This window comes from Musca autumnalis, unplaced genomic scaffold (genome assembly GCF_047663935.1).
Source record: "Musca autumnalis isolate F117 unplaced genomic scaffold, ASM4766393v1 scaffold_2, whole genome shotgun sequence".
Classification (NCBI taxonomy): domain Eukaryota; kingdom Metazoa; phylum Arthropoda; class Insecta; order Diptera; family Muscidae; genus Musca; species Musca autumnalis.
Window position 1 is genome coordinate 133,431,569 of NW_027411755.1, and position 27,779 is coordinate 133,459,347.

Here is a 27,779-nt window from a genome sequence, read left to right on the forward strand (position 1 = left end):
GGTGGCTTTGTGTTTAAACCTTTAACTTAGACAAAAGAGCATCTGCAGGTCAATATAATTTTTCTCTCCATTTCAAAACTGAAATTGCAGTTTAAACTTGCGTGCTTTTACCATCATTTTAGTCTTATAGCAGTTTACTGGCAGATCTACTTAACCAGATCTATCTCGAATTATATTTAAAAGTGTCAGTTGCTTATTACAAGGGTCGACTCATCAAGTAGATGTCAACGCACATCTTGAGCGTTGATACTTTCAAATTACTTTGATGCCAGGTCACTACTAGACCCGTACTAGGAATAGATTTCCAACCACGCCGATATTTTTTGCTTTGTTACCCAAATTTTGGATACCATATGATACGTATCTCATAACTTAGTCATGTCATTGGAGTCCATGTCTTCCAGCTTTAAGTATGTCCCACTGGCACGTGTTAACATATTTCGATGGTGCTCAAACTTTAGAATCTTAAAATCTAGCAAAACTAAACTCAATAAGGGGGTGCCGCCTAAAAAAATCCGACATAAATTTTTTAAAACCACCCTAAGGCCCTATAGAACGTTACTTCCGATTTTCGGTATTTTGAAGGTCTTAACAACAATATGGTACCGAAATATCTAAAATTCGGCATTTAGTCTTCTTTGATGCTATACAACTTTCTCCCAGACATATAGCCAGTTGGTCTTGTTTGGAGCTATAAAACCCAGAAATTGTGTCCCCATTTTGATATAGCCGCTATAGAAAGGTACCTAGCTTGTCAGGAGATCATAAACAAAAAAAAAAAAAATAATAATAATACGAATTTTTATACCATCAGTATTTATGCTAATGAGGGTATATACACTCTCATACGGGCAAAATGTGCCTCATCGAAATAATGGTTTTAGACCCCAAGTATGTTTGGACGAAATTCGTTTTAGTCGGTTTAGCAATGTCCGTCCGTCTGTCTGTCTGGCTGTGCGCACGATAACTCTGGAACGGATGAACCGATTTGGTCCAAAATTTGGCCTTCGTAATATTTTGTTCAAGCTTAGTTTAAGTTCGAAGATGGGTTATATCGGTCCATTCTTGCCGGCACCGATAACTTTTCATGGTAGTAACCGATCTGGTCCATACTTTACACATCGTGAAATTTTTACCAGACATAGATGAGGTTCCAATATGGACTCAATCCGTCCACTCCTTCGGGTACTTCCCACACAACATTCCGGAAAAGTTCAGCTTATTACATGCTCTCGAATCGCTTTGAGTTTTAACTAATATTCACTGCCATCAGTCCATAATTATCGATCTACCGATTCGATCCAAAATTTGGCCTTCGTAATTTTTTGTCCAAACATATTTAAAGTTCCAAGATAAACCATATCGGTACACTCCTTCAGGTACCTCCCCTACAAAAGTTCAAAAATGTTCGGAACAAATGAACGCACGATAACTCTGGAATGGAGTGACTGATTTGATCCATACTTTACGCATCCTAATATATCTACCAAACGTAGATCAGGTTCGAATATGGACTATATTTTTCCACTCCATTTCCATTTCGTATAAGTTCACTTTAAGACCTACTCTCGAATCACTTTGATTTCTGTTGAAGCAACTTGCATTCGCTGCCCCAATTACGGCGGTAAAAGTTTTTTCAGGGCAAGTCCATACCTCTTGAGAAAACCATTCGATCTGTCCGCAGATGAAAGTTTCAATTCACATAGACTGAGGGTATATCTCTGTCGGCAAAGCCGACTGATACTTTTTTACTTGTTTAATTTTACTTCAATACAACTCGTGCTGGAGGGTATAGAAGTTCCGCCGGGCCGTTCTTACTTGTTCCGAATGTCTATTTCCCGTAGGCAAGTTCGAACTACCTGTAATTCGACATTTAACATACTTCTCCCCCTAAAATTGACATAATGGATCCATGTTTTGGTAGCTAAATCGGTCCACGTTTTGATATAGCCCCCCATAGAAAGGTACCTCCCGATTTTCGGAATTTTGAAGATTCTAGCCTGATTATAACGCTAAATTCCTGAAATAGGGTACTTAATCTTCTTTGGGGGTATACAATTTTCCTCTTGAAATTTGTCGGTAAAGATTCACGTCTTTATATAGCCCTATAGAACGGTACCACTCTATTTTCGGTACTTTGAAGGTTGTGGCCTCAATATCCCAACGAAATGGCTAAAATTTGGTATTTAGTCTTCTTTAGGCGAATAAACTTTTTCGATATAGGTCTACATCTTCATATAGCCCACCACTTACGGTACCTCATTTTAATTTTTTTAAGGTTTTATCCCTAATATCTCACTGAAATGGCTGAAATTTGGTATTTAGTCTTCGTTAGGCGAATAAACGTTTCCTCCTGAAAATTTTTGGTATAGGTCCACGTCTTCATATAGTCCCCATAGAACCTACCGATTTTGAATATTTTGTAGCCTCAATATCCTACCAAAATGACTGAAATTTAGTGTTCAGTCTTATTAGGGGTATACAACTTTCCATGTCCATAGAACGGTACCGCCCGATTTTCGGTATTTTGAATGTTGTGCGCTCAATATTCCACCAAAATGGCTGAAATTTGGTATTTAGTCTTCGTTGGCGGTATAAAACTATCAATGTAAAATTGTTTCCGTATTGTCCAGATCTTCATATAGCCTTCATAGAACGGTAATTCCCGATTTTAGGTATTTCCGCAGTAGAAAACCTCCAAGCATAAAATGTTCTGTATAAAGTGGTTATCGTCAGTAGAGATTGTGTGTATGATGATTTTTTAGGTTTTCGACGGTCAGAAAGTTGTAAACGTCGAAAACGTCATATAGCCGTAGAAAACGTATAAAAGGTAGTAAACGTCACAAACCTCAAAAAAAATTTATGTCACGATAATATTTTTTTACTTAACCCATTAATGCATGAAGTTCCCTGACGACTTTTATTCAAACTTTTTGTTTGTTTTAGAATGAGAATAAGAAAAATAAACAATTTCGTCAACAACTTTTATCATTTATTAATTATCTTATGTTTTGCAGACCGTCCGATATATCGGACGCTATTTTATTATTGTTCTTGGTTTTACGTTGTTTGTTGCATTTGAGACAAATGAATTTACTCTTTTGACTACAATAATCACATCATTTTTGGGTTGGATTGAAGTCAAATATGTGATACTAGCAAAATGCCCGCTACTTCGTATGCGGAAAGGATATAAAAAAAAACAAATAAACAATATATAATATGGAAATGACAAACACTGAAAATTTGGTCGCACTAATACCAATTTTAATCAATATTTATTTTTATCTTAGTACTGTACGTACCCCTTAAGTTCGTTTTTAAAAAAGATCAGCCGTATCTCACCCTTACACATTAACAGCGAGATCAACGTTGCACACCAATACACACCCTAACTCCAAAAAATAAAAATTCCAGCACTATCCCTACACCCAAAAACAAATTGAGTACCATTAAGTACTTTTCGTATACTTATGTTACGTATTTCGACGACATATCTCAGCCATACACGGACATTAATACAAAATAATTACAGTAAATTCCATAATAATTACAGTAATTCCAAATCTCAAGATTCCAGCTGTATCCGTTCGTCCAATTCCAAATTGTACCAAACTTAGTATCAAGTCGAACTCTTCGTACCCATAAGAAAGATTTTCCAAAACTACCTCAATCCTTCACTTTAGTAGTAATCTTACTTCCAAATTTCAGGATTCAAACTCTATCCGTTAAACCAAATTAAAATTGTACTAAATTTAGAACAATTTAGAATTTTCGTACCAATTTTCAAAACTTCCTCAACGCAACAGGGCTACAATAATCATACTTTCAAATTGCAGGATTCCACCGCTATCCGTTCACCTACATACAAATTGTACTAAATTTAGTACCATTTAGTGCTTTTCGTAACCATAAGTTTGCTTTTTCAAAACAACCTGAATCCTACTCTTCGACTGTAATCGTAATTCCAAATTTCAGGATTCCAGCTCTATTAATTCACCCGAATCCAAATTGTATCAAATTTAGTACCATTTCTTTCCCAAACAAAAATTTCAGGATTCCAGCTCTACCCGTTCACCCAAATCCACATTGTACCATATTTAGTACCATTTAGTACTTCTAGTACGCACACGTACGACTTTTCAAAATTTCCTCAATACTACACTCCTACAGTAATCTTAATTCCTAATTCCAACACTATCCGTTTACTAAAATTCAAATTGTACCGAATTTAGTGCTTTCTGTACCCATAAGTACGAATTTCCAAAACTACCTCAATTCTACTGTCCGACAGTAATCTTAGTTCCAAATTTCAGAATTCCAGCTTTATCCGTTCATCCAAATCCAAATTGTACCAAATTTAGTACCATTTAGTACTTTTCGTACTCAAAGGTACGAATTTCTAAAACTATCTCAATCCTACACCCCTACAGTAATCTTAATTCAAAACTTTAGGATTCCAGCTCTATCCGTTCACCCAAATCCAAATTTAGTACTGCTCGTAATCATAAATACGAACTTCCAAAACCATTTCCTTATTTCAACGCCATTTCCCAACCTTGATACTTAAAATTCAGGATTCCAGTTCTATCCGTTCACCCAAATCCAAATTGTAATAAATTTAGTACCATTTAGTACTTTTCGTACACATAAATACGAATTTCCAAAATTTCCCCAATCCTATGATCCAACAGTAATCTCAATTTCAAATTTCAGGATTCCAGCTCTGTCCGTTCACTCGAATCCCTATTGTACCAAATTTAGTACTTTTCGAACACATAAGTACGAATTTCCAAAACCACCCTCATATCTCAGTCCTACACTTCACAGTAATCTTAATTCCAAATTTCAGGTTTCCAGCTACATACATACGTTCACCCAAATCCAAATTGTACTAAATTTAGTACCATTTAGTACTTTTCGTACCCATAAGTACGAATTTTCAAAACTACCTCAATTCTACACCCCACCAGTAATCTCCATTCCAAATTTCGAGATTCCAACTATATCCGTTCACCCAAATCCCCATTGTCCCAAATTTAGTACCATTTAGTACTTTTCATTCACATAAGTAAGAATTTCCAAAACTTCCCCAGTCCTACACTCCAACAGTAATATCAATTCCAAATTTCAGGAATCCAGCTCTATCCGTTCACTCAAATCCAAATTGTACTAAATTTAGTACCAATTATTACTTTTCGTACACTCAAGTTTCCAAAAACCCTTTGGTGCATCTTTCTTACTCTTCATCAGTGATCCTCAGTCCAAATTTGAGGAATCAAGCCCTATCCGTTCACCCAAATCGAAACTGTACCAAATTTAGTGCTATTTAGTATTTTTCGTACCCTATGTACGAATTTCCAAAACTTCCACAATATTAAACTCCACCAGTAATCTCAGTTCCAAATTTAGAGATTCCAGCGCTATCCGTTCACCCAAATCCCCATTATACAAAATTTAGTTCCAATTAGTACTTTCCGTACACATAAGTACTAATTTCCAAAACCACCTTCATATCTCAATCCTACACTTCAACAGTAATATTAATTCCAAATTTCAGGTTTCCAGCTCTATCCGTTCATTCAAATCCAAATTGTACCAAATTTAGCACCATTTAGTACTTTTCGTACCCATAAGTACGAATTTTCAAAACTACCTCAATCCTACACCCCACCAGTAATCTCAATTCCAAATTTCGAGATTCCAGCTATTATCCGTTCACCCAAATCCCCATTGTATCAAATTTAGTACCATTTAGTACTTTTCATACACATAAGTACGAATTTCCAAAAGTTCTTCAATCCTACACTCCAACAGTAATCTCAATTCCAAATATCAGGATTCCAGCTCTATCCGTTCACCCAAATCCCTATTGTACCAAATTTAGTACTATTTAGTACTTTTCGTACACATAAGCACGAATTTCCAAAACTACCCTCATATCTCAATCCTACACTACAACAGTAACCTTAATTCCAAATTTCAGGTTTCCAGCTCTTTACGTTCACCCAAATCTAAATTGTACTAAATTTAGTACTTTTCGTACACATGATTGGTAATTTTCCAAACCATTTCCTTTTAGAAGCACCACTTCCCAACCTTGATTTCCATACCAAATTCCTATATTCCTGGGGCCTATTATTGATTTCATTCAAATTACAGATTTTGAAATTGAAAATTGAATAGTTATGACTGTACGTCTCCATATACGATAAAATTCTTAATTGCAAATAAATCGTGGTAATATGCACATTTCTATTGCACTTTCATTGATTTGCAAACATTTAGTTATTACCAAAAATGCAGGTCCATACAGTTTTTAGTTGTTGTTATTTCTGGCCGATTTCTGAATTTATTCCCCTGATGTTGTCTTCAACAGCAACTCATTTGTTCATTTGCTTAATTGATGTTTATACACCATTATCACCAACTGCGACATCTGTTGCAATGGAAGATAACAAATGTCTTGTCTTTCTATTATTTAGTGGTTTACGATAAAATAAGTGCGCCTAGAAGTAAACTACAAAATTTGAAATTATGTGTGATCTCTAACGATATCAAGAAGTTATGGCATTGTTAATTTTACACATGTCTTGCAGAGGGCCAACTAAGTGAATAAGTACGTAATAGTAATGAAAAATAAGGATTTTTGTTGTTGTTATTTTTTGTGGTTCCAGGACGAATTTTCTAAAACCCGGCCTTATCTCGCACATTTGCATCAACAGTGACCCACTGGTAAAATTTCAAGCTCCTAGCTTTAGCCGTTTTGGCTGGGCGTTGATGATGAGTCAGTCAGTCAGTCAATCACTTATCACCAAGCTCATTTATATATATATAGATTTTACGTCGCACATAGGTTTCAATCAGGAAATTTTTGGCCAAAACCCTATTTTTGAAGTTTCGAAATTTTAATTTTTTTTTGCGCAGAATAATAAAAAACACGTCAAGTCATCTGAAAATAATTAGTTTTTGTAAATAACGTTAGTATTCGTTGATTGGCGCAGTACCAAAGTTGATACTTTTTTATGTAAAAATAAAATATACAATTTGTGTTGCATTGCGTCGCTGCATAAATGTACAGAAGTGAGACCAAAGTTATTATGAATCGGGAAGCGTTTAGTGAGTACTTTCATAATATTTACAAAAAGAACGAAGAAATTTGTAAAATTAGCGTAATAAAAGCAATGTTTTTATATATATTGAAAATTATTTTTTACAAATATTTTTTACAAATATATTTAAATTTTTAAAAAAATTTCCAAATTTGTCCACCTCCAAATCGAATTTGGAAGCTGTACTAATAAATTCAGAAGTCAAATCTTACTCAAATTTGCCACAGTTAAAATAAAGTGGATTTTTCTATTTTAAGATGGGAGAATTTTTTGTAAATACCTGTTGTGACTGTACGTAGTATCCAATTTAAATAGAACGGTAATACACACATCTATCAACCGATTTTCCTTAAAATTTTTATTTATGGGTTTCAGAGTGTAGAAAACAAGTATGTATAATTTTTTTGAAAATATGTCCATTTTTTGTCAAACCCCCACATAAATGTACGGTCCGATTTCAGATATTTTGTGGATTTTTGCGACACTTTATGACCGATTCGGCTGAAATTTGGTATTTTGACCTCTTGGAAGATATGAATCCTTCGTGCCAAAAATTATTTACATAGGTCAATGCTTTGGTTTAGACCCCACACAACGGGACCACCCTGTTCAACAAATTTTGGCAGTTTCTGGTCATTTTGTTCGATAAAACGTAAGAAATGCTGTTTGTACACATCTATTATAAATAATAATTAATTTCAATACAAAATAGACGTTGAAATAGTTTTGGCCAGAAAATTTGGATTTGGGACCATTGTCCGTCGTAACGAGTATTGTCGTGTTAACATATGTATATTAATTTTATTAATTAATATAATTAATTTTTTTTGTATTTTTTCAACCTTCTTCAAGTAATCACAAATACATTCTCAAATATTTGCAAATTTACAGATACTATTACAATTGCTGTCCTTTATATCCACAGTGTATCGTCTGTATTTAATTAAATAATTCAGCATATTTAAATGGACAGCCCGGAAGGAAGAAGCTTCTAGTTACACAATGCAAAGAATTCTATAGCTTCCATTAAGACTAAAGTACGATATTAAAATAAAACTGGGTCATTCATTACTATTATACACAATTAAACATTAATAAGCACTGCCGTAAATCAAGTCTTATTTAAATAAAAGACAATTATTTTCAATGAAGTAAAACACACAGAAGATATCAAAATAGAGAAAAAGTCTTCATTACAAATAAAGAAAACCACACTGAGGAAAGGAACACACAAATTCAAAATAAATCGTATGACTGTCATGTGTACTTTATCTTTCATTTTATGGACCGCATATTTCACACATCCACACACCCACCCACCCAGTTCTATGGTATAACGTGACAACAGCATGCGAAATTAATGACTTCATACAAATGGCAAAAGCCAATCATTATGATACCATCCTGCAGCTCAAAGCGAACGACAAGGATATGTATTTATATGTTGGATAATATCACTCTCAAGGATGCAAAAATAATATCTTAATTAAGAAAAATACTACAAGATGTTTTTGTATTCTTGGCTTCGCTCTCTTCTTTTGTAAATATTATTTTTCTTAATTTAAAAGGAAACACACGTTAATTTCTTCCATACAACGAGAGGAAATCATTCGAAGCATATTAATGCCAATTTGTAGTTTGCTTTGTTTTTTTTTTTTTTTTCTAACACCCTACATTATCTGTGTGGAAATTCAAAGCCAATTTTAATAAAACAGGATTTAGTAAACTGGTCATAAAAGGGGTTGTAGCCATTTATTGAGCACAAAGAATAAATTTTCGTGATTTTTTTTTACAAGAAATCTACAAAACCTTTTTGAAAGATTTTTTTTCATCTGGAAGGTCACTTCTTAAGTTACTTTCAGAATTTTTCGTTGGAAAATATTTCATTGTTTTCTGAAGCAGTTTGCGGTGCCCAAGAATAAACCTGTCAGCATATATTTTTGTGGGATCATTAGGAATCTACTAATCTTGTCCTTAAGCGAAACGAAATTAAACAAGTAAAAAACTACCAGTCGGCTTTGCCGACAGAGATATACTCTGAGCCTGTTTGAATTGAAACTTTCATCTATCATTTACTCATACAAAATCCTTTTCCCCAATAATTATGTACTATGTTTATAAAACTTCGTAGTTTTCAGATTTAGTGGCCCTTTTGGACGTGTGAACTTGCCGACAAAAAAATGTTTGGATTAAAGCTCAAAAGTGTTGCGTAGGAATGGACCGACGTAGTCCACATTGGAAGTGGATCTTATTTTGGGAGTCATTCCTTACGATAGATGTCCCGCCCTCCAATAATTTCAGTTGGTCACAGTATAACATAGAGGTTCTGTCAGGAAACATGGACTTCCACACGAAAAACATAATATCGTTGGAAACGGTAGGAGTAGCATCGGTATAATTTTCCAACGGATCTTCGGACAGATCCTAATGTATTCATAATTTTTCAATGTACCTCTTAGGTCATAACGGCTCAACTCGAAAGATAACTAATTAAAAAAAGTTGAACTTTTGTTGGGGAAGTACCCTATGGAGAAAACCGATGGACCATTTTTGAAGTTAAACTAAATTTGGACAAGGTTAGGTTAGGTTGGAAAGAGGGACGAGTAATCGTCACATGCCCTGGTTGACATACACATAAGCCAGAAGTAGGCCTGTTGTGCGCTCTAGACTAGGTTTTTTGAAGAAGGGGACTCTATCATCATCATTATCTTCTCCGCATGTCCTGCAGATACTGTTGTCTGCACAATTAATTTTGTGTAGAGCTTGTGAGCTTGTAAACCCATGTGAACTGTAAGGACACCTGTAAGTCTACTGAACTCTGCCTTACCTAGCAGTAATAGCCTTTTAGTTTTTTCCTCATTTGGGTCTCCCCATAGGATTTTTGTGGTTTCCCTATTTCCTCTCTATTCCATTGGAATAAGTTGGCATTTTTGCCCAAGTTTTTAAGTCTAGACGAGACGCGTTTAGTGGCTTTGCGTTCACTAAGTTTGCTGCTGCTATTTCCCTTTAATTTTTGCCAGAGAAGTTGCTATCTCATTACCTCTATTCCCCGCATGTTCCGGTACCCGTATTATACGCACCGAGCCATGCTGAGAATAGCTGTTGATCGAATTTATACAATCCAAGACTGTTTGTGATTTTACTGCCTATTGCTTTGATTGCAGTTTTACTGTCCGTAAGGACGTTTACAGTAGTTGGTCTGTGTTGGCATTAAGCCAGTTCAGACACTCTGTAATCGTGATCAGATGTGATCCGACAAACGAAGAGATAATTCGGTCTCTGGTTCTTCAATGCAAAGACCCAGTCCCGTCTCCCACCTAGCATGGAGCCGTCTGTATAACAACAGTTTCCAGTCGGTATTTGTGCTAGAGTTCCGCCGATCCACGAGTCTATGTCTGGAATTAATGCCTCGCATGAGGCAGCTACATTGTTTTAGGTATACGGCCCGATACAATGTTATCCATTGACTCTCCCGTTGTTACCTGTAAAATGTTTTGATGGTATGTTACGTGGTCCTTTCTGATCCACTCATCCATATCTTTAACTCAGATAGCTGCGACGGCCGCTTCATACCTTATCTGGATTTCAATTGGGTGTATATATAGAATAGTTTCTAATGCCCTCGTTGATGTTGTCCTCATTGCGCCGCTTACACTTAAACAGAACATTCGTTGGACTTTCTGTAGTATTTTAATATTACACTTTTTATCCATTGCTGTCCACCAGACTACTGTAGCGTATGTTAGAATAGGTCTAGCCAGTGTGTCATCTTAGGATTAAGACCCCACTTGGAGCCTATAGCCCTTCTACAGGTTGACCAACATCTATAAGCTTTGTTAGCTCTCTCTTGAATATGGTATTTCCATTTAAGTTTCCTATCAAGGATTACTCCTAGATATTTAACTTTATTGGAAATATTGATTGTCTTGTTTAGGAAAACTCGTTCTTCAAAGTGTCCCAGTTCTGTTTTCCTAGTGAAAAACATATTTCCGTTTTTTCCGGGTTTACGTTAAGTCCTCTTGGTCTAGCCCAGTTGCACGCGAGTTTTAGGGCTGACTCAGCTCTTCTGCATAGCAAATTTGGATTCTTCTCCTCAGAAGTATTATAACGACGGATAAAATCCCTCATCGCTTAAAGTCCGTAATAGGCTATTTATGGTAGTGACCCATAGGAGTGGGGATAAGATCCCCCCCCCCCCCTGCGACGTACCCTGACCAACTTTGTCCCTTACTTTTACGTCAAGTAGCCCGCAGCTTATCCATCTATTCTCTAGCATGTGGCTTATCTAGTCCTTAAGGGCCCGGTTCACCTGAAATTTATCTAAGGATTGGATGAGGGTTCGGACTAAATATTAGGAAACACAAAGCTTAAGCAAATCGGTAGATCAGTTCAACGGATATAGCGGTTACCATTAGTGACATTTTTTTTTCAATCTTTGGTGGAGGTGCGGGAAGTTGTGGAACCATAGTGCCCATCTTCGAACTTAAACTAGGTTTGGACAAAATATTACAATAACCAAAATTTAAATTTAAATAAACAGCCGTAAGAAATCTCGGAGCAAAAATATCCCCAATCCTTCTTGAACATGCCAATCCACGTTCATCTACCAGTATGTAAAAAGTCATCAGTTTGGGTTAGTAACACTCTACTATGACAACATATTCTCCGACATCATGGCTGCACCCGCTCCCTACATACCTGCTGGTCGAATCCCGAAATCAGACCATACTTGGCAGCAGAGGAAACGGGACTAGCAAATGAGCTGTTTCGTATGAACCCTGAAGACCCAATAGCTGGATAACTTACCATTGAAGTCAACAGGATAGTAGGCGAACATAAGCGGAGAAGTGGCTAGACCACCTGAAGCAATGCATTATTGGGCTTGCTCTCGAATCCGGGAAAGAAGGTTGGTAAAGTGGCTGTTACTTTCAACGGCGTGACAGTGCCAGATTCGAAGAGGTACGCGGTTAATGTAACCGGCAATTTATAGAGCACCCGAGAGAGAAAGACTGCTATATAAGAGCCCTCTCAGCCATGGAGGTACCACCACAATTTTCGATGGGCGATGTTCGTTGCGCGAAAACCTCCAAAGTGTTGGGCCCACGGTATGATAATGCTTAAGCAACTGGATGAACCCAGGATTGAATATTTAACAAGTGCCCTCAATCTTAGCCACCCATATTGTGCCAGAATCCTGTAAAGTTGTCAGGGTGATTCCGCTACTGAAGCCGATATCGCTCTTATCATCAGTAGGAAAGGTTCTAAAGGCATTGTTCCTCCCCATGATGAGAAGCAGTTTTCCAGGTACCCAACATCAGTATGGATTCCGGAAAATACACAGCACCACAACACTAACAACACGCCATATCCACACATATCAGTCGAGGACTGAACCAGAACCTCCAGCCATGTTGGAAACGTCGAATAATCAACTATATGTGCGGATGCCAGTCGTTTGTAGAATTCACAAAAAGAATTCACGAAGACACGTGGAGTGAAACAGGGAGAACCACAAGGCGCGGTGATATCTCCGGAACTCTACCTTTCTGAAATGTCACATCCTCGATACCACGTGATATTGAGTGCAACGTGGAACAGCATGTTTACGTCGTCCGCTTGAACCTTGTTGACCTCTCATAAAGCACTGTTAGCGCAACGCAATGGAAGAGTATTCATGTATACAAGAATTCCGCACTGAGAACTTCAACAGGATGAAATCGGACATATATAGCATGTTTGATGCAGCAAATACGTGCAATCAACCGAAAATATATATGGGACCTATATCCAAATGTGAACCGATTTCGATCAAATCTGGCACATTTATTTCTAGACAGAATTCAGTCACCCATTCCAAAATATATATGGGAGTTATATCCAAATCTGAAATGATTTCGACATAGTTTGGCACATTTATTTCTAGACCGAATTTAGTTCCACGTTCTAAATTTCATCGAAATCGGACAGATATAGCGTTTTTGGTGCAGCAAATACGTGAAATCGGCCAAAAATATATATAGGGGCTATATCCAAATCTGAACCGATTTTCAACAAAATCAATTGCGTTTCTCCTATGGCTAAAAAAATGATATTAAACATGTTTCAGTTAGATCGGACAATAAATGCGACCTGCGCGTTGCGAACGTACGGACTGACGGACATGCATAAATCGACTCAGAAAGTTATGGCTATGTTACATACAAATGTTGAAAAATGGGTCGAGTAAATACAATATAGTTCTGTTTGGCAGGTAAATTTATAAGTGGGCTATCTTGATCATTTTTGTAAGATGATTCATTGTCCTTCGAAACCGCTAAATGCCAAAGTACTGCACTGGAAGTATTTTTGGTCGCTATTGTATAGAACATCGACCACCGTACGATGTCTGCACGAATGTCAGTTAACAAATCAGAAATGTATACGATATTTCATCAGAGTTAGGGGAGAATACGGTCAGAAAGTTAGCAAAAGTATCCGATTTTCATCCGACAAAACGTCAAGCACTCCATAAAACTCTTGGTCAGAGTTCGGATGTTTCCTCCCAACAATTTACTATGGAAACTTTCAGAACCTCTCTTGTTACTTATGAAAAATCTCCTCATGGTAGAATAAAGTCCGCATTGTTACCGCTTTTTTTTGTAGTCCAAGGCCGATGGTAATTTGTTGTAGACTGATTCTTATTATACCCTCCACCATAGTATGGAGGGTATATTAAGTTTGTCATTCCGTTTGTAACACATCGAACTAATCATTTGCGACCCTGTAAAGTATATATATATTCTTGATCAGGATAAAATTCTAAGACGATCTAGCCATGTCCGTCTGTCTGTCCGTCTGTCCGTCTGTTGTAATCACTCTAGCGTCCGCAATAATTGAGAAAGAGTGCTGAAATTTTGCACCCGAGGGTCTTTTTTCCATAGGCAGGTCAAGTTCGAAGATGGGCTATATCGGTCCACTCTTTGGTATAGCCCTCATATAACGGTACCTCCGGATTTGACGTATTTTAACATTCTTCGGCACATTTGCAGACCGAATAAGCTATAATTTGACACTTAGGGTTCCTAGTGATCAACAAACTTATATCCCAAAGGATATGGGCATAGGTCCATGTTTTGGTATAGTCCCCATATAACGGTACCTCCCGATTTTCGGTATTTGGAGAATTTTAGCTACAATTTTTAACCGAACTATCTGCAATTTGACATTTGAGGTTCTCAGTGGTCATGAAACATCTCCACGAAACATCGTCAACATAGGTCCCTGTTTTGGTATAGCCCCCATATATCGGTACCTCCGGATTTTCGGTATTTTGGGAATTTTAGCTACAATTTGTAACCGAACTAGCTGTAATTTGACATTTGAAATTCTCAGTGGTCATAAAACATCTCCAACAAAACCAAAACATAGGTCCATGTTTTGGTATAGCCCCCATATAACGGTATCTCCCGATTTTCGGTATTTTGAGAATTTTGACTGCAATTTTTAACCGAACTAGCTGTAATGATCGGTATTTTGCGAATATTAGCTACAATTTTGTCTATTCAAAAATAATCGTCAATATTGGTCCATCTTTTGGTATATCCCCCCATATAACTGTACCTCCCGATTTTCGGGAATTTTCAGTGGTCACGAAATTTCTTCACTAAAATTCGTCATCATGGGTCCATTTTTGAGGGTCTACATTGTTTTGATGAAACTACCCTCAATTTGACTCTTGAAGTTTCCTGCAGCTATAAAACTTTTCCGCCAAAAGATTTAAAGATAGGTTGACTCTTTGATATAGCCCCGTAGGTGGTACCTTTCACCTAGCTGAACACATTTTTTTTAGATTAGATTAGATAACAATGTGAAACAAAATGGAGGTGAAAGTCTGGGGCACGGAAAACTCCTCTTGGGGAAGAAAGGCCTTGGTGAGTATATTATGAACCCCTAAGGACAGATCCGCCGTGAGTCGAACTTCCGCGTTATGGCGTGATGAAAATTTTGTTAGAGACTTTGTGGGCCATCAGGAATTAGCGTTATATCTTTGTTTACTGTTGCTTAAGTGCTCTACAAAAACAACAAACAAATATAAAATGCTAATTCATGATGGCTTACAGGGTCACTTGCAAAAACTTCATCACGCCATAACGCGGAAGTTCGACTCACGGCGCATCTGTCCTTCGGGATTTTTAATATACACACATCTCCAAAAGGAATTATCTCTGCCCCAACAGTAGGAGTCTATCCATTGTCGAAAAGTTGTTCCGCTTAAAATTGTGAAAGGGCCCTACTTATTCCATTTTAATTAAGACTATTTTATGGTGGAGGGTATAAAAAGTTCGGCCAGGCCGAACTTAACGACTTTTTACTTGTTTGTTTATAAATTCGTTATACCCTTGATGTGTTTCCGTTTGTAACTCATTGAAATAATCATTTGTGACCCCAAAAAGTATAGGTATTCTTTATTATGCTAAAATTCTGAATCGATCTGTTTTTGTCCAGAAATATTGAACGCAGACATTTTTGAAAGATGCCTCTTTTGTCTGCGTGCTATATCGGTTTTGGTATAGCACCCATATAACGATACAGCCCCATTTCAGGTATTTGAACTTGGACTTGAATTGAAATAACCACATATTCATACCGACCTAGATATAATTTGACATTTAAGGCTCAAAGTTGACAAAAACTTCTACACTACATACGTCCATGGCCCCTATATAACGGTACCTCACGACTTCAGGTTCTTTGGAAATTTTATCACTTTCTGACTAAATTTGCTGAAATTTAGCAATTAGGGTTCACAGTGCACCGTGCTCTTGAACCAACTTTAAATGGAAGGTGCTTACACCTGGGAAGTTATTGCAGATTTTGAAACGACAATAGGTGAGAAAAATCAAAAAACGAAAAAATCGCCGGAGCGCTTTTTATATAAATCGCGGTCAAAATTCACATTTTTAGGGTTTTTAAAGTTTTCACGATTTTGATGGAAAACCGCATGCCCTATCAAAATTGAACTAAGAAAAGTGGTATAGCAGTGAAAATTCTGTACAAGATTGTCTTCTACGATGTTTTCGTAGGATTTACCATTTTTGAGATATACCCCCATTACTACAAGTATTCTTTATAGTTTGGATTTACCCAACAGATTTATAGCGTTCCGGTTAACTTAAAGTTAAAAGTGATAATTGAATTTCAAGAAGGAGCTTCTTGGCATTAACTTTCAATGTAAAAATTATATTTTTAATGCCTCCAAATTGGGGTCTATTTTGCGTTTTCAAATCCATCAGATAGTAAAAGAACAAATTTAATAATGGCCCATAGAATTTGAAATTTGGAAAATTTACTGACTGTATCGTTTCCTTATAAAACAAGGTCATGACTGCAATTTCCCAACTTAAGCTTATATATCTCAAAAATGACAAAACCTAGAAAAAATTACGAAAACCAATCTTATAGAGAATTTTCACAGCTATTAAATTGTCTCTAGTCCCACTTCTATAAGACTTACGTTTTCAAGCAAAGCGGAAAACCTAAAAATGTAACCTGAACTTCTATATCTCAAAAATTTCGATAGGACTTGCGGTTTCCAAGCAAAATCGCGAAAACCTAAAATAAACCTAAAAATGTGAACTTTGACCGCGATTTATTTAAAAATCCCTAAGGCAATTTTTTATTGTTTTTGGATTTTTCTCATCTATGAACTTTTCTGTTTCAGAATCCGCAAAACTTCCCAGGAGTAAGTGGTTTTAATTTAAGGTTAGTTAGGGCGATACAGCCAGTGCATTGTCCCAATTTGAACTTCTATATTTCAAAAATGGTAAATCTTACGAAAATATGTCAATCTTGTAGAGAATCTTCACAGCTACAATCCCATTTCGATAGGACTTGCGGTTTCCAAGCAAAATCGTGAAAACCTAAAAGACCCCTACAAATGGCAACTTGAATCGCGATTTATTTAAAAAGGGCTCCGGCGATTTTTTTTTTTTTTGTTTATTGATTTTTCTCATCTGTGAACAGTGTAGTTTCAGAATCCACAAAAACTGCGCAGGTGTAAGCACCTTCCATTTAAAGTTGGTTCAAGAGCGCCCTGATAGGTCAACAAACATATCCGTTGTGGACATAACACGGTACTCCCCGATTTAAGATATTTGGATGTCATTTGGCATTTAGAGTTCAAAGTTCACGTTTTGATATGGTAATGTTTTGTAGAATTTTTATCTATATTTTTGGCAAGATTGGATGCCATTTGACATTTATAGTTCCCAGTGGTTACACATTTCTACATCAAAAGTTGTGGACATAGACCCACGTTGTGTTATAGCCCCCCCACGGTACCCGAACAAAAAAACTTATCCACTTCATATTATTTACAATGGTACTTTCGTAACAGAAAGAAAACTAATAATTCAATGTTAGTTAAGAATCTTTCATGGTGGAGGGTATAAAAAGTTCGGCCCAGCCGAACGCTTTTTTTATGAATTTCTTGTTGGAGTTTTTGTTTACTTGTTTTTATTCACCTTTACATACATTTATTAATTCATGCTCATTAATTTTTTTCAGAAAAAATGGGACCAACCATCATCGTCGGGTGGACCACCAGGTGCACAAGATCCCAAAAAGACATGCAATTTGGAGACATATCTTGATTGGTCAGCACGTTTACGTCTGTTTGTATGCAACGAAATATTACAGGTAAATATGTGAACAAATTATGTCATTTACATTCATCCGAAGGAGGTCATAAATTATTCAAAAAATTCACAGTAATTCATGTGCATAAGGAACATGACCGAAGTAAAGGAAAATACATATGTATGTATATGCAAAAGATGATCGTATCTTATGAGAATGTTAACATTCAAGGAAAGACAAAAATTGGTTGAATATTACAAGGGAAGTGAAATGCCGCATGTCTTATTACATGTCTTAAAAGCGATGAAGAACATGAATGAATAGGATGAAAAGTTGACATATGCAATGTTCATGAGGTATTATTCAGGTGATATACAGGAGAAATACAGGTTTGGAAATTGGGAATAAATCAACAAAAATACAGTCTGGTTACCATGGAATTACTAAAATTAAGTGTGAGGTAGGGGAATGAAGTAAATATATTTTATCTGACAACTCGCTCACAAGCTTTCCGGTTTTCACATAGATATGTGAATACCTTTAAAACGCAACATGATGCGAAGAAAACATGGTTCATTTCCTTTGATTTCTGTACATGGCTTTATAAATTTCCTTGTAAAATAATACAAATAGACACAAGCCAAGTAAACAATTGGATTAATTAGTTCAGTAGAGCAACCATTAAGAATCAAGAAAATAGTGTCAAACGCACATACATATGTATGCATAACATATCAATAAAATTCTTGCAAAACAAGAGCTCTCCTAGATTAAGATTCATTTCTGCTTCCATTCAAATACTCGTATACTCACATCCGTTGTATGAGTTCTGTAGAAAAAACATGGACACAAACAAATGGTCACACAATCTCACCAATGTCAACATTATTAACAGTTCCTTTTCTCTGGCACGATTTCATATCCTTCCTTCATGGATACATGGAATAACTAGTGAAGCTACTCAACAATTCCGTTTTATGTTCTTCGTTGCACCGTTATATGGAAATCAACTCACGCGTCCTGTGCTGTCATGTAGGTATATATGGAACACTTTATGTGGAGGTATTATTGTTGATGTTTGTGACCATTGCCTCCACTATGTAGTGGTGGTGGAGACAACAGTGGGAGATTTTTAACAAACAGAATTGTGAATATTTTATTTACGGCTTGTTTTCAAACTGGTCATAATTTGGCCTTTTAGGTCAAACGTGAACGTTGTTACTAGACAAGTTATCCCACGAGATCTTAGCCCTCTCCTACAGCACAATACGGCTTGTGCTCATATGCCTTTCTAATGGGGGTATCATTATTCACGCTGTTAACGCAATGTAACCAACTAAATCGCTGCAACAAAGTAATCAAGATGCATGTCTCATTATACCCTCCACCATAATATGGAGGGTATAATTAAATTTGTCATTCCGTTTGCAACATATCGAAATATTCATAGGAGACCCTATAAAGTATATATATTCGTGATCTGGGTAAAATTCTGAGTCGATCTGAGCACGTCCGTCCGTCCGTCTGTGGTAATCACTCTAGCATCCACAAAAATGGGGATAGGACGCTGAAATTTTGGGAAAATGCGTCTTTTGTTTGCAGGCAGGTCAAGTTCGATGATGGGGTATATCGGTCCACGTTTTGGTATAGCCCCCATATAACGGTACAACCCGATTTTCGGTATTTTTAAGGTTGTGGCCCCAATATTCCTCCGAAATGGCTAAAGTTTGGAATTTAGTCTTCGCTGAAGGTATAAAACTTTTCCCCAGAATTTCGTCGGTATAGGTCCACGCCTTCATATAGCCCCCATAGAAAGGTATCTCCCGATTTTCGGTATTTTAAAGGTTTTGGCCTTAATATTCCCCCGAAATGGCTTAAATTTGGTATTATGTCTTCGCTGGGGTATACAATTTTCCCAGAATTTTGTCGGTATAGGTCCCCCAGGTTGTGGCCTCAATATTCCAACGAAATAGCCGAAATTCCGTACTTAGTCTTCATTTGGAGTACAAAACTTTCCACTAAAATTTTGTTGGTACAGGTCCACGCCTTTATTTAGTACCCATAAAACGCGACCTCCCGATTTTCGGTATTTTGAAGGTTGTGGCCTCAATATTCCTTCAATGGCTCCGATGGCTGAAAGTTTATACTTAGTCTTTGTTGTTGGTAAAAAATTTTCCCCCAGAAATTTGTCGGTACAAGTCAACGCCTTAATATAGCCCCATAGAACGGTACCACCCGAATTTCGGTATTCTGAATGTCATGGCCACAATAATCCATCGACTTGGCTGAAATAAGGTATTTAGTGTTCGTTGGGCATATTCAACTTTCCCCTCTAATTTTGTTGGTATAGGTCCACGACTTGAACGGTACCTTCCGATTTTCTGTATTTTGGAGGTTGTTGCGTTAATATTCCACCGAATTGGCTTAATTTTGGTGTTAAGTCTTCATTTGGGGTATAAAACTTCCCATATGAAATTTGTCGGTATAGGTTGAAGTTTGTGGTCCCAACAACCCACCAAAATGGCTAAATGGTATTTACGTTCGAGGTAAAAACATCTTCCGATTGAAATTCGTCGGTATAGGTACACGTTTCGAAATAGCCCCATTGAACGGTAGTATTTTTTTATTAGTCTTCCATGGGGTTATAAAATATTCCAGAAGAGAATTATCAGTATAGGCCCACTTCTTCCGATATATCTCCCATAGAATCGTACCTCTTGATTTTCGCTATTTTGAAGGTTTTAGGCACATTATCTTACCGAAACATCGGAAATTTGGTCTTTAGTCTTCTTTCCCCCAGAAATTTGAACGGTACCTCCCGAACCTCGGTATTTTGCCGGTTAGCCACATTGTTGTACCGAACTTGCTGAATATCTATATCGGTCCACGTTTTGATATAGCCCCCACAGAACGGGTCTTCCTTGTCCCATCTGGGATGTTTGTGGAACAATTATTATTAAGCCTCATTATTAGACCGAAGCGGCTGAAATTTAGTATTTAGTCTTCGTTGGGGGCTAAAAACTTTCCATCCGAAATTTGTCGGTATGGGCAAACGCCTTTATATAGCCCCCATAGAACGGTACCTCTTAATTTTGGGTATTTTGAAGATTGTGGCCTCAATGTCCCACCTAAAATTTGGTATATAGTCTTCGTTGCGGGTGTCGAACTTTCCACTTGAAACTTGCCGGTATAGGTCTACGTCTTCATATAGCCCTCATAGAATGGTACCTCCAGATTTTCGACATTTTCAAGATTTTATACCCCAATATCCCACCGAAATGGCTGCAATTTGGTATTTAGTCGTTGTTATGGGAACAACCCTTTCCGGCTGAAATTTGTCAGTGTAAGCCCACGTCTATAGGTAGCCCCCACAGAACGGTATATCCCGATTTTCGATATTTTGTCTGCACCGGTTCATGTTTTTATATAGCCCCCATAGAACGGTACCTCCCGATTTTCGGTATTTTGAAGGTTGTGGTCTCAATATCAAAACGAATTGGCAAAAATTTGGTACTTAGTATTCGCTGGCGGTATAAAACTATCAACCTGAAATTTTTCGGTATAGGTCCACATCTTCATATAGCCTTCATAGGACGATACCTCCCGATTTTAGGTGTTTTCAAGGTTTTAGCCTCAATATACCACCGAAATGGCTGAGATTTGGTATTTAGTCATTGATGGTGGTATAAAACTTTCCACCAGAAATTTGTGGGTATAAGTCTTCATATAATCCCCATAGAACAGCACTCACAAAACCTCCACACAGAAAATGTTCAGCATAAAGTGATTATCATGAGTTAAAATATTATTCTCCCCCAAGGAGTTGGACTTAACGTAGATGAAGAGCTTAGTTGTTAATAACACTGTGCGACAACAAAAAAATTACATGGAAAATCGAGTAGATTATGAAAGTAGAGCTAAAAATATGAGACACGTGTATCGGCGTTTTTAAAGTTTACGTCGGAAAGTAACCAAAAATGGCGGGGCAAGTTCCGCCCATTTTTAAATTTTTCAAAATATTCGAGTTTAGATATCTTGGAATCCTTGCATTTCAGGTATATAGTGTCTTTGGCAACTTTACTTAGGAGGGTTTGGGATATTTTTGTTAAAAATTTTAACCCTCATGCGGTTCATCAAAGGGGTCTTTTTGCCCTTTTTTCGAAAATCTTTCAAAAACTCATTAAAAATGTGATCGTATCAAATCCGAACATTCTACAAAATTGTTCGCCATAAAATTTTACTATAGGTCTCAGAATACACCAAATCTGTAACTCTTGTCTAATCGCCTTGAATCTCTAAAAATGAAAAACACGTTTTATGGTTAAAATTACGGTTAAATTAGATTACAAATTTATATATATTAGGATGAAATTATATGTTTTCATTTTGGACTGTTAATTTACAATATTTCCATACTGGATCAAAATCTAGCAAAATCCTTTACTTTTTGGGAATATTGTTAAAGAAAGAAATGTTCCAAATGAAATTTCATTATGAGTCTCTGAATAAAAGAAATCTGTAACCATAACATATAACATTCTTAGCAGCACTTGTTTTTGGTATATAGGTTTTAGGGCCATATTTTCCAATTTTCATACAGATTGTCGTTGTGATTGAAAAATATAAATATCTTATTGATGGTTTTTCGTTATAATTCGTTATAAATTCATATAGAATATGTTGTGCGTTCAATTTAAACATCTTTAAAAACATGTGTGGTACCTCCCCCACAAAATTTCAAAAATGTTCGGAAAAATTGTTCGTACGGTAATTTTTGAAGGGAGTGGCCGAATAGGTCCATACTTTACATATCCTAATATATCTACCAGATTTAGATCAAGTTCAAATATGGACTATATTTGTCCACTTCATCCAGTACCTCCCGAACAAAATTTCGAATCACTATCGAATCACTTTGATTTTTGTTGAAGCAACTTGCATTCGCTGCCTCAATTACGATGGTAAAAGTTTTTTCAGGGGCAAATCCACACTTCTTGAGCAAACAGCCCGAGGGGTGTAAAAACCCCCTATGGCACCATATGTACTGGCTGGAGATCCACTTCCATAATGGTCCATGTCGATCCATTCCTTTAAGTATTTCCTCCGCAAAACTTTGCTCTTTAATCCTAATCAACATTTTTGTCGGTTCAATATTTTTAAAACCCTCTAAATACATACGTTTTTGGGAAAAAATTGTTTCAATATACACAGGCTTAGGGTATATCTCTGTCGGCAAAGCCGACTGATACTTTTTTACTTGTTTACTTTTGAGATTCAAAGTGGCCATAAAGCTTATTATAATAGTACCTCCCGATTTTCGATATTTTGAGGGTTTTAGCTACGTTTTTGACCGAACGGTTTTCTGTACTCACGAAACTTCTCCACCAAAAATTTTCAGTATAGGTCAATATGTTGGTATAACCCCCACATAACAGTACCTTGCGACTTTAGGAGTTACATTTTGTTTTTGACCGAACTATCTGTAATTTGACATTTGAGGTTCCATGTAGTCACGAAACTACTTGACCAAAAATTGTCAACATAGGTCCATGTTTTAGGAAAACCCCCATATGACAATACTTTCCGATTTTCGGTATTTTGAGGATTTTTGTTTGGTGCTTTTTCTGATGGTGCTTTAATTTTATTCTCTTTTTAACAAAACTTACAATTTATATTTTTGTCTTTCAAAAAAATCTTCCACTGTTTACCAATCAAAGTTCCGTTCCTCACATATACGATTATTGTATGTATGTAGCTACTCACTCAAACAACATCCTGTTTACTTTTATAAACTTACAATACCCCTTTAATTTATTCACAATGTGTACAGAATCTCTGTCATTTATGTGTACCATTGCATTTTAATAACAAATGAAGTTACACTTTTACGTGCACACCAACGTCGGCAGTGTTAAGCCAACCAACCAAACAAAGTTCCAGTTTCACTTCCTTTCATCTTAAGCATAGTCGGAACATCTACTCGATTCTGTGTGACATAACATATAAAACATCCGCTTTCCATTTGTTACGGAAAAAATGGCATCAAGATGAACATCCTCCATACTTATCATCAATTCTCGTCACAGTATTTTGTGTTGGTTGTCCGGCGAACATATATGTTCAGATGTATGTATGTGTTTATAACGTCAAAGGGTATGATTTATGGAATACTAGGTTCACCTTACAGTTTGTAACGTACTGAAGATTGTCTTCGGCTCCCTAGAGTAAACATATTCTGGTTGCAATGGCCAAACCATTAAGAATGGTTAAGATTAATCATTCCCGGTGCAATTTTCGATGACACCTAGTGTCAGATTTACGAATACATGTTATTATAACCCTATGCGATTCGTTATATGGCTGTTAGAGTTTGTGGTTTGGCGTATATATACGAAGATTCAGAAACACACTATTTTTAGTATTGAGTTTTAATGACAACTTTTTATGAAATTTATGCTTTACAATTCAAAAACAGGTATTTTCTATCTCTTCGGGTTCATTGTCAAACCGAGTTATTCATTGAGGATTTTAAATTTATCAACAGAATTTGTCTGCAACCGTTCTTTTCTTTTACGGACTTGGTCGGATTTTTCCGCCCATTGGTTCTGTTTGTATGTATTATCGTCCTAAGGTAAATTCCCCCGCTTATTGAGACTTATATGCCCACATGTACCACGGAACATTCCACAACATTTTGTGAAAATCGGTTCGCTAGTATTCGGGATATAACATACTTAAAAACTGGCCGTGGTGGGGACTTGGGGCACCAAGAAAGAACATTTGATCGGGTGCGCAACCACCGCTGTCTAAGTTTAGTTATAAGTTTAGCAAATATAGCGATTATAAAACAACAGGCCCTCAAAATTCTAAAATCTATAGCATTTTGGACCACGGGACATTCCTGAAAATTTTCTGAAAATTTCATTAAATTAGTTCAATAGTCATCAGTTTTCAAGACATAACATATATAAACAAATAAGAAAGGCGTTAAGTTCGGCCGGGCTGAACTTTTTATACCCTCCACCATTAGTTGTATTAAAGTAAAATAGAACGCTTAGTATATTTTCGTTTATGAAAGTACTAAATTCTGCGCCACGTCAAGGCTGATTCCTAGGAGAAGCGTAATATGCTAACTGGAGGTAACTGCGTACATACCAAAGTATTAACCTATGTTGATAATGTTCTACGTGGAGGTTTTCTACAAATTTCAGTGAACCTGCAATACCTCTTCAACGAAGACTAAATACCAAATGTCAGCGATTTCGATGAGTTATTGTGGCCACAAACTTTAAAATACCGAAAATCGGGAGGTACCGTCTTATGGGGGGTATATGAAGGGGTGGACATATACCGAAAAATTTCACGTGGAAGGTAAATAGTTCCAAAGAAGACTAAATACAAAATTTCAGCCAGTTCGGTGGGACATTGTGGCCATAAACTACAAAATACCGAATATCGAGAGGTACCGTCCTATGGGGGCTATATGAAAGCGTGGACAACATTCTGGGGTGAAAGTTTTATACCCCTACGAAGACTAAATACCGAATTTCAGCCATTTCGGTGTGATAATGAATCTAAAACCTTCAAACTCAATCGTAGATTTTCAAACCGATACATTCGATATTATAGAAAATGTAGCATTTTTTAAATATCAAACGAAATATTTCTATTTTCACCGGGGGCCATACCTGTACATCCCTGACAATTTCAGTTTTGTATATGTAATAGCCTGTTTATATTATAGCTTATTGCCGGGTTAATCTACTTTATGAGGATTTATTTGACGTATATACCATGGAATTGACATTTGAAACCCAGTGGGTTTGTTAAATCCGGTTATATGTAAACGTACTATAACATATTTTAAAAAGTGGGTGTTGTCAAGTCTTCGGGTCCCAAATAAGTACGTAAGATTAGAGACACAACCACAGATTTTTCGCAAATTAATTTCAAAGCCGATACATTAGTAATTATTGTAAATAAAGCATTTTTAAAATAAATAGGGTATAGAGGAAGTACCCCGCCCCTCCGAAATTCAACAAAATATTTAGCCTATTTTCACCGGGGGCCATCCTGTACATTCCCTGCCAATTTCAGGGAAATCGGTTCAGAAGTTTAAGTAGAAAAGATTAAAATTGGAAATTAAAAAAAGTGGGAGTAAACTTGGGCGTGGTCAAACTTTCTTTGCATTAAAACCTAAGTCGTTAAGTTATGAGTAGGTTTGTCAGGGCAGTTGAAAAGGTGCAGTGTATCGTGCGCGCATGTGCCGCATACTGGACAGACGTTTTGCACGGTGTCATCTTTCCTTGCCCTATACGAATTCAGATGGCTGCACCATCCCAAGCGTAGTTGGAACGCAACTACTCTGGTTTGACACAGCAGCAGAGGCTCCTCTGCTGCGATAGATAGGGGATGTTCTCCGAGGACCGCATTCACACGATAGTTGTTTATGGCATCTGTGTCTGCATCCGTGTGATTGTTATTTAATCCAGTTATCGGACCAAACGAATATATTTTAGTGAGCTTATTATGTACCTAATAATGTTTGCTTTAAAAGAGGGAATTTTAAAAATAACCATCTTTTAACAATTTTGAACTGCCAATGGCAAAATTGCGATTTTTACCAAATCTTTAAATACAAAATTTTGATGTATTTAATAAGCCTACAAGAATATATGAAGGCTAAACACCAAATTTAAAACGTGGACATATAGTAACAATTCTCTGTAGGAATATTTTGCTCCCCTGACGAAGACTAAAAACCAAACATCGTGGCTGAAATACTCAAGAAATATCGCCAACATTACAATGAGGGGTATTTCGCCGCCGTAAAAAATTTAATGTTGCCTGGCTTTGGAATCGAACCCGGGCATTCCGTGTTCAAAGCTGGTATGGTTAGCACCCATCAGGATGAATGTCAGGGTTACCAATGACAGATCTTGTTGCATAAAGTTGGAAACTAGCGAGGAATTATAAATAACATGCGCTGCAATAACGCTCCGAGTTTGTTGTAATGATGGTTCAGGCCATATTTTATATGTTGAAAATTCATTTCGCTTTTTCGGCTTTGTAGGTGCTTTTGTATGGGTAAAATTATAGCATAACAAAATTATAAACGTAATTAAAATGTTATTATAAAGACAGGTACTAGCGTGGTGTCTTTTTTGCTATAAACCTATGTATGTATATGCCTCATAGTAGAGGCTATATTAGATTCGATCAGACTTTCATTTATACAACTTTAGTATAATATTGTTGTTTTTTTATTTCGCTGGAACCAACATGTTCTTGTTATTACTTATTTAATATTTACAACAAAACTGGGTTGAAAAAAAGTTGCAGGTTGTTTGTATTTTCATGTTTTTGGCCAACATTGTACATATATATGTCCGTTTGTCAATTGTCCGTCCAACCGAGTAACCAACATTCATCCATCCAGTAGTGGTTCCATGACACATACATACATACACGTAAATTTTCCAATGTCCGTCCGATTATTCAACCAACCAACCAAACGAATGTCTGTTTTTATACCTATCTGTACGTTCCGGTGTATGAATTTTTGTATGTGTTCGCTCACATACGACATACATGTTTCTAAGTAATCTTTGACACAGTGCTGAATGTACAAACGTAATTTTTTGTTCAGTATCATTTTGTTTTATTTTATAGATTTTTTTCTCAATGCTTAGGATTTTTAATTAAAAATGTTAGTCGAACGTGTCTGTTTGATGTCGAGTAGGTTTTTCCACAAATTCTAAATGCAAAAAAGACTTACTAAAACGAACATTTCAGTGCTGCGTTTTTTCTACTTCCGGATGAGTTTTACAAATGAAGACTCAAATATACATTTTAAAAATGTTCAAAAGCAACTTTAAGTAATGCATGATTATTTGATGGTATGTTTATTTATGAACCTGAGAGAGCATAAATAATCATGTTCCTGTAAAAAATAACTTTTTTAGGAAATTCCAGAAAAATAGTATTTGTTTAAGCATACGAAGGCAGGGGGTTGGTTACGTGGATGGGTAATCCTTCCCAATACATTAC

The 27,779-nt window shown here is 36.5% G+C and overlaps 1 protein-coding gene across 10 annotated transcripts in view; it reads left to right on the plus strand.

Moving 5' to 3' along the window:
* Window positions 1-27,779, plus strand: part of LOC141394647 (uncharacterized) — a 992,399-nt gene that overhangs the window by 285,406 nt on the left and 679,214 nt on the right. For all 10 annotated transcript variants that reach the window (XM_073969386.1, XM_073969385.1, XM_073969381.1 and 7 more), the window contains one exon: window positions 17,658-17,789. In XM_073969386.1, coding sequence (XP_073825487.1) covers window positions 17,658-17,789 — 132 coding nt within the window. The remainder of the gene's footprint in view (window positions 1-17,657; window positions 17,790-27,779) is intronic.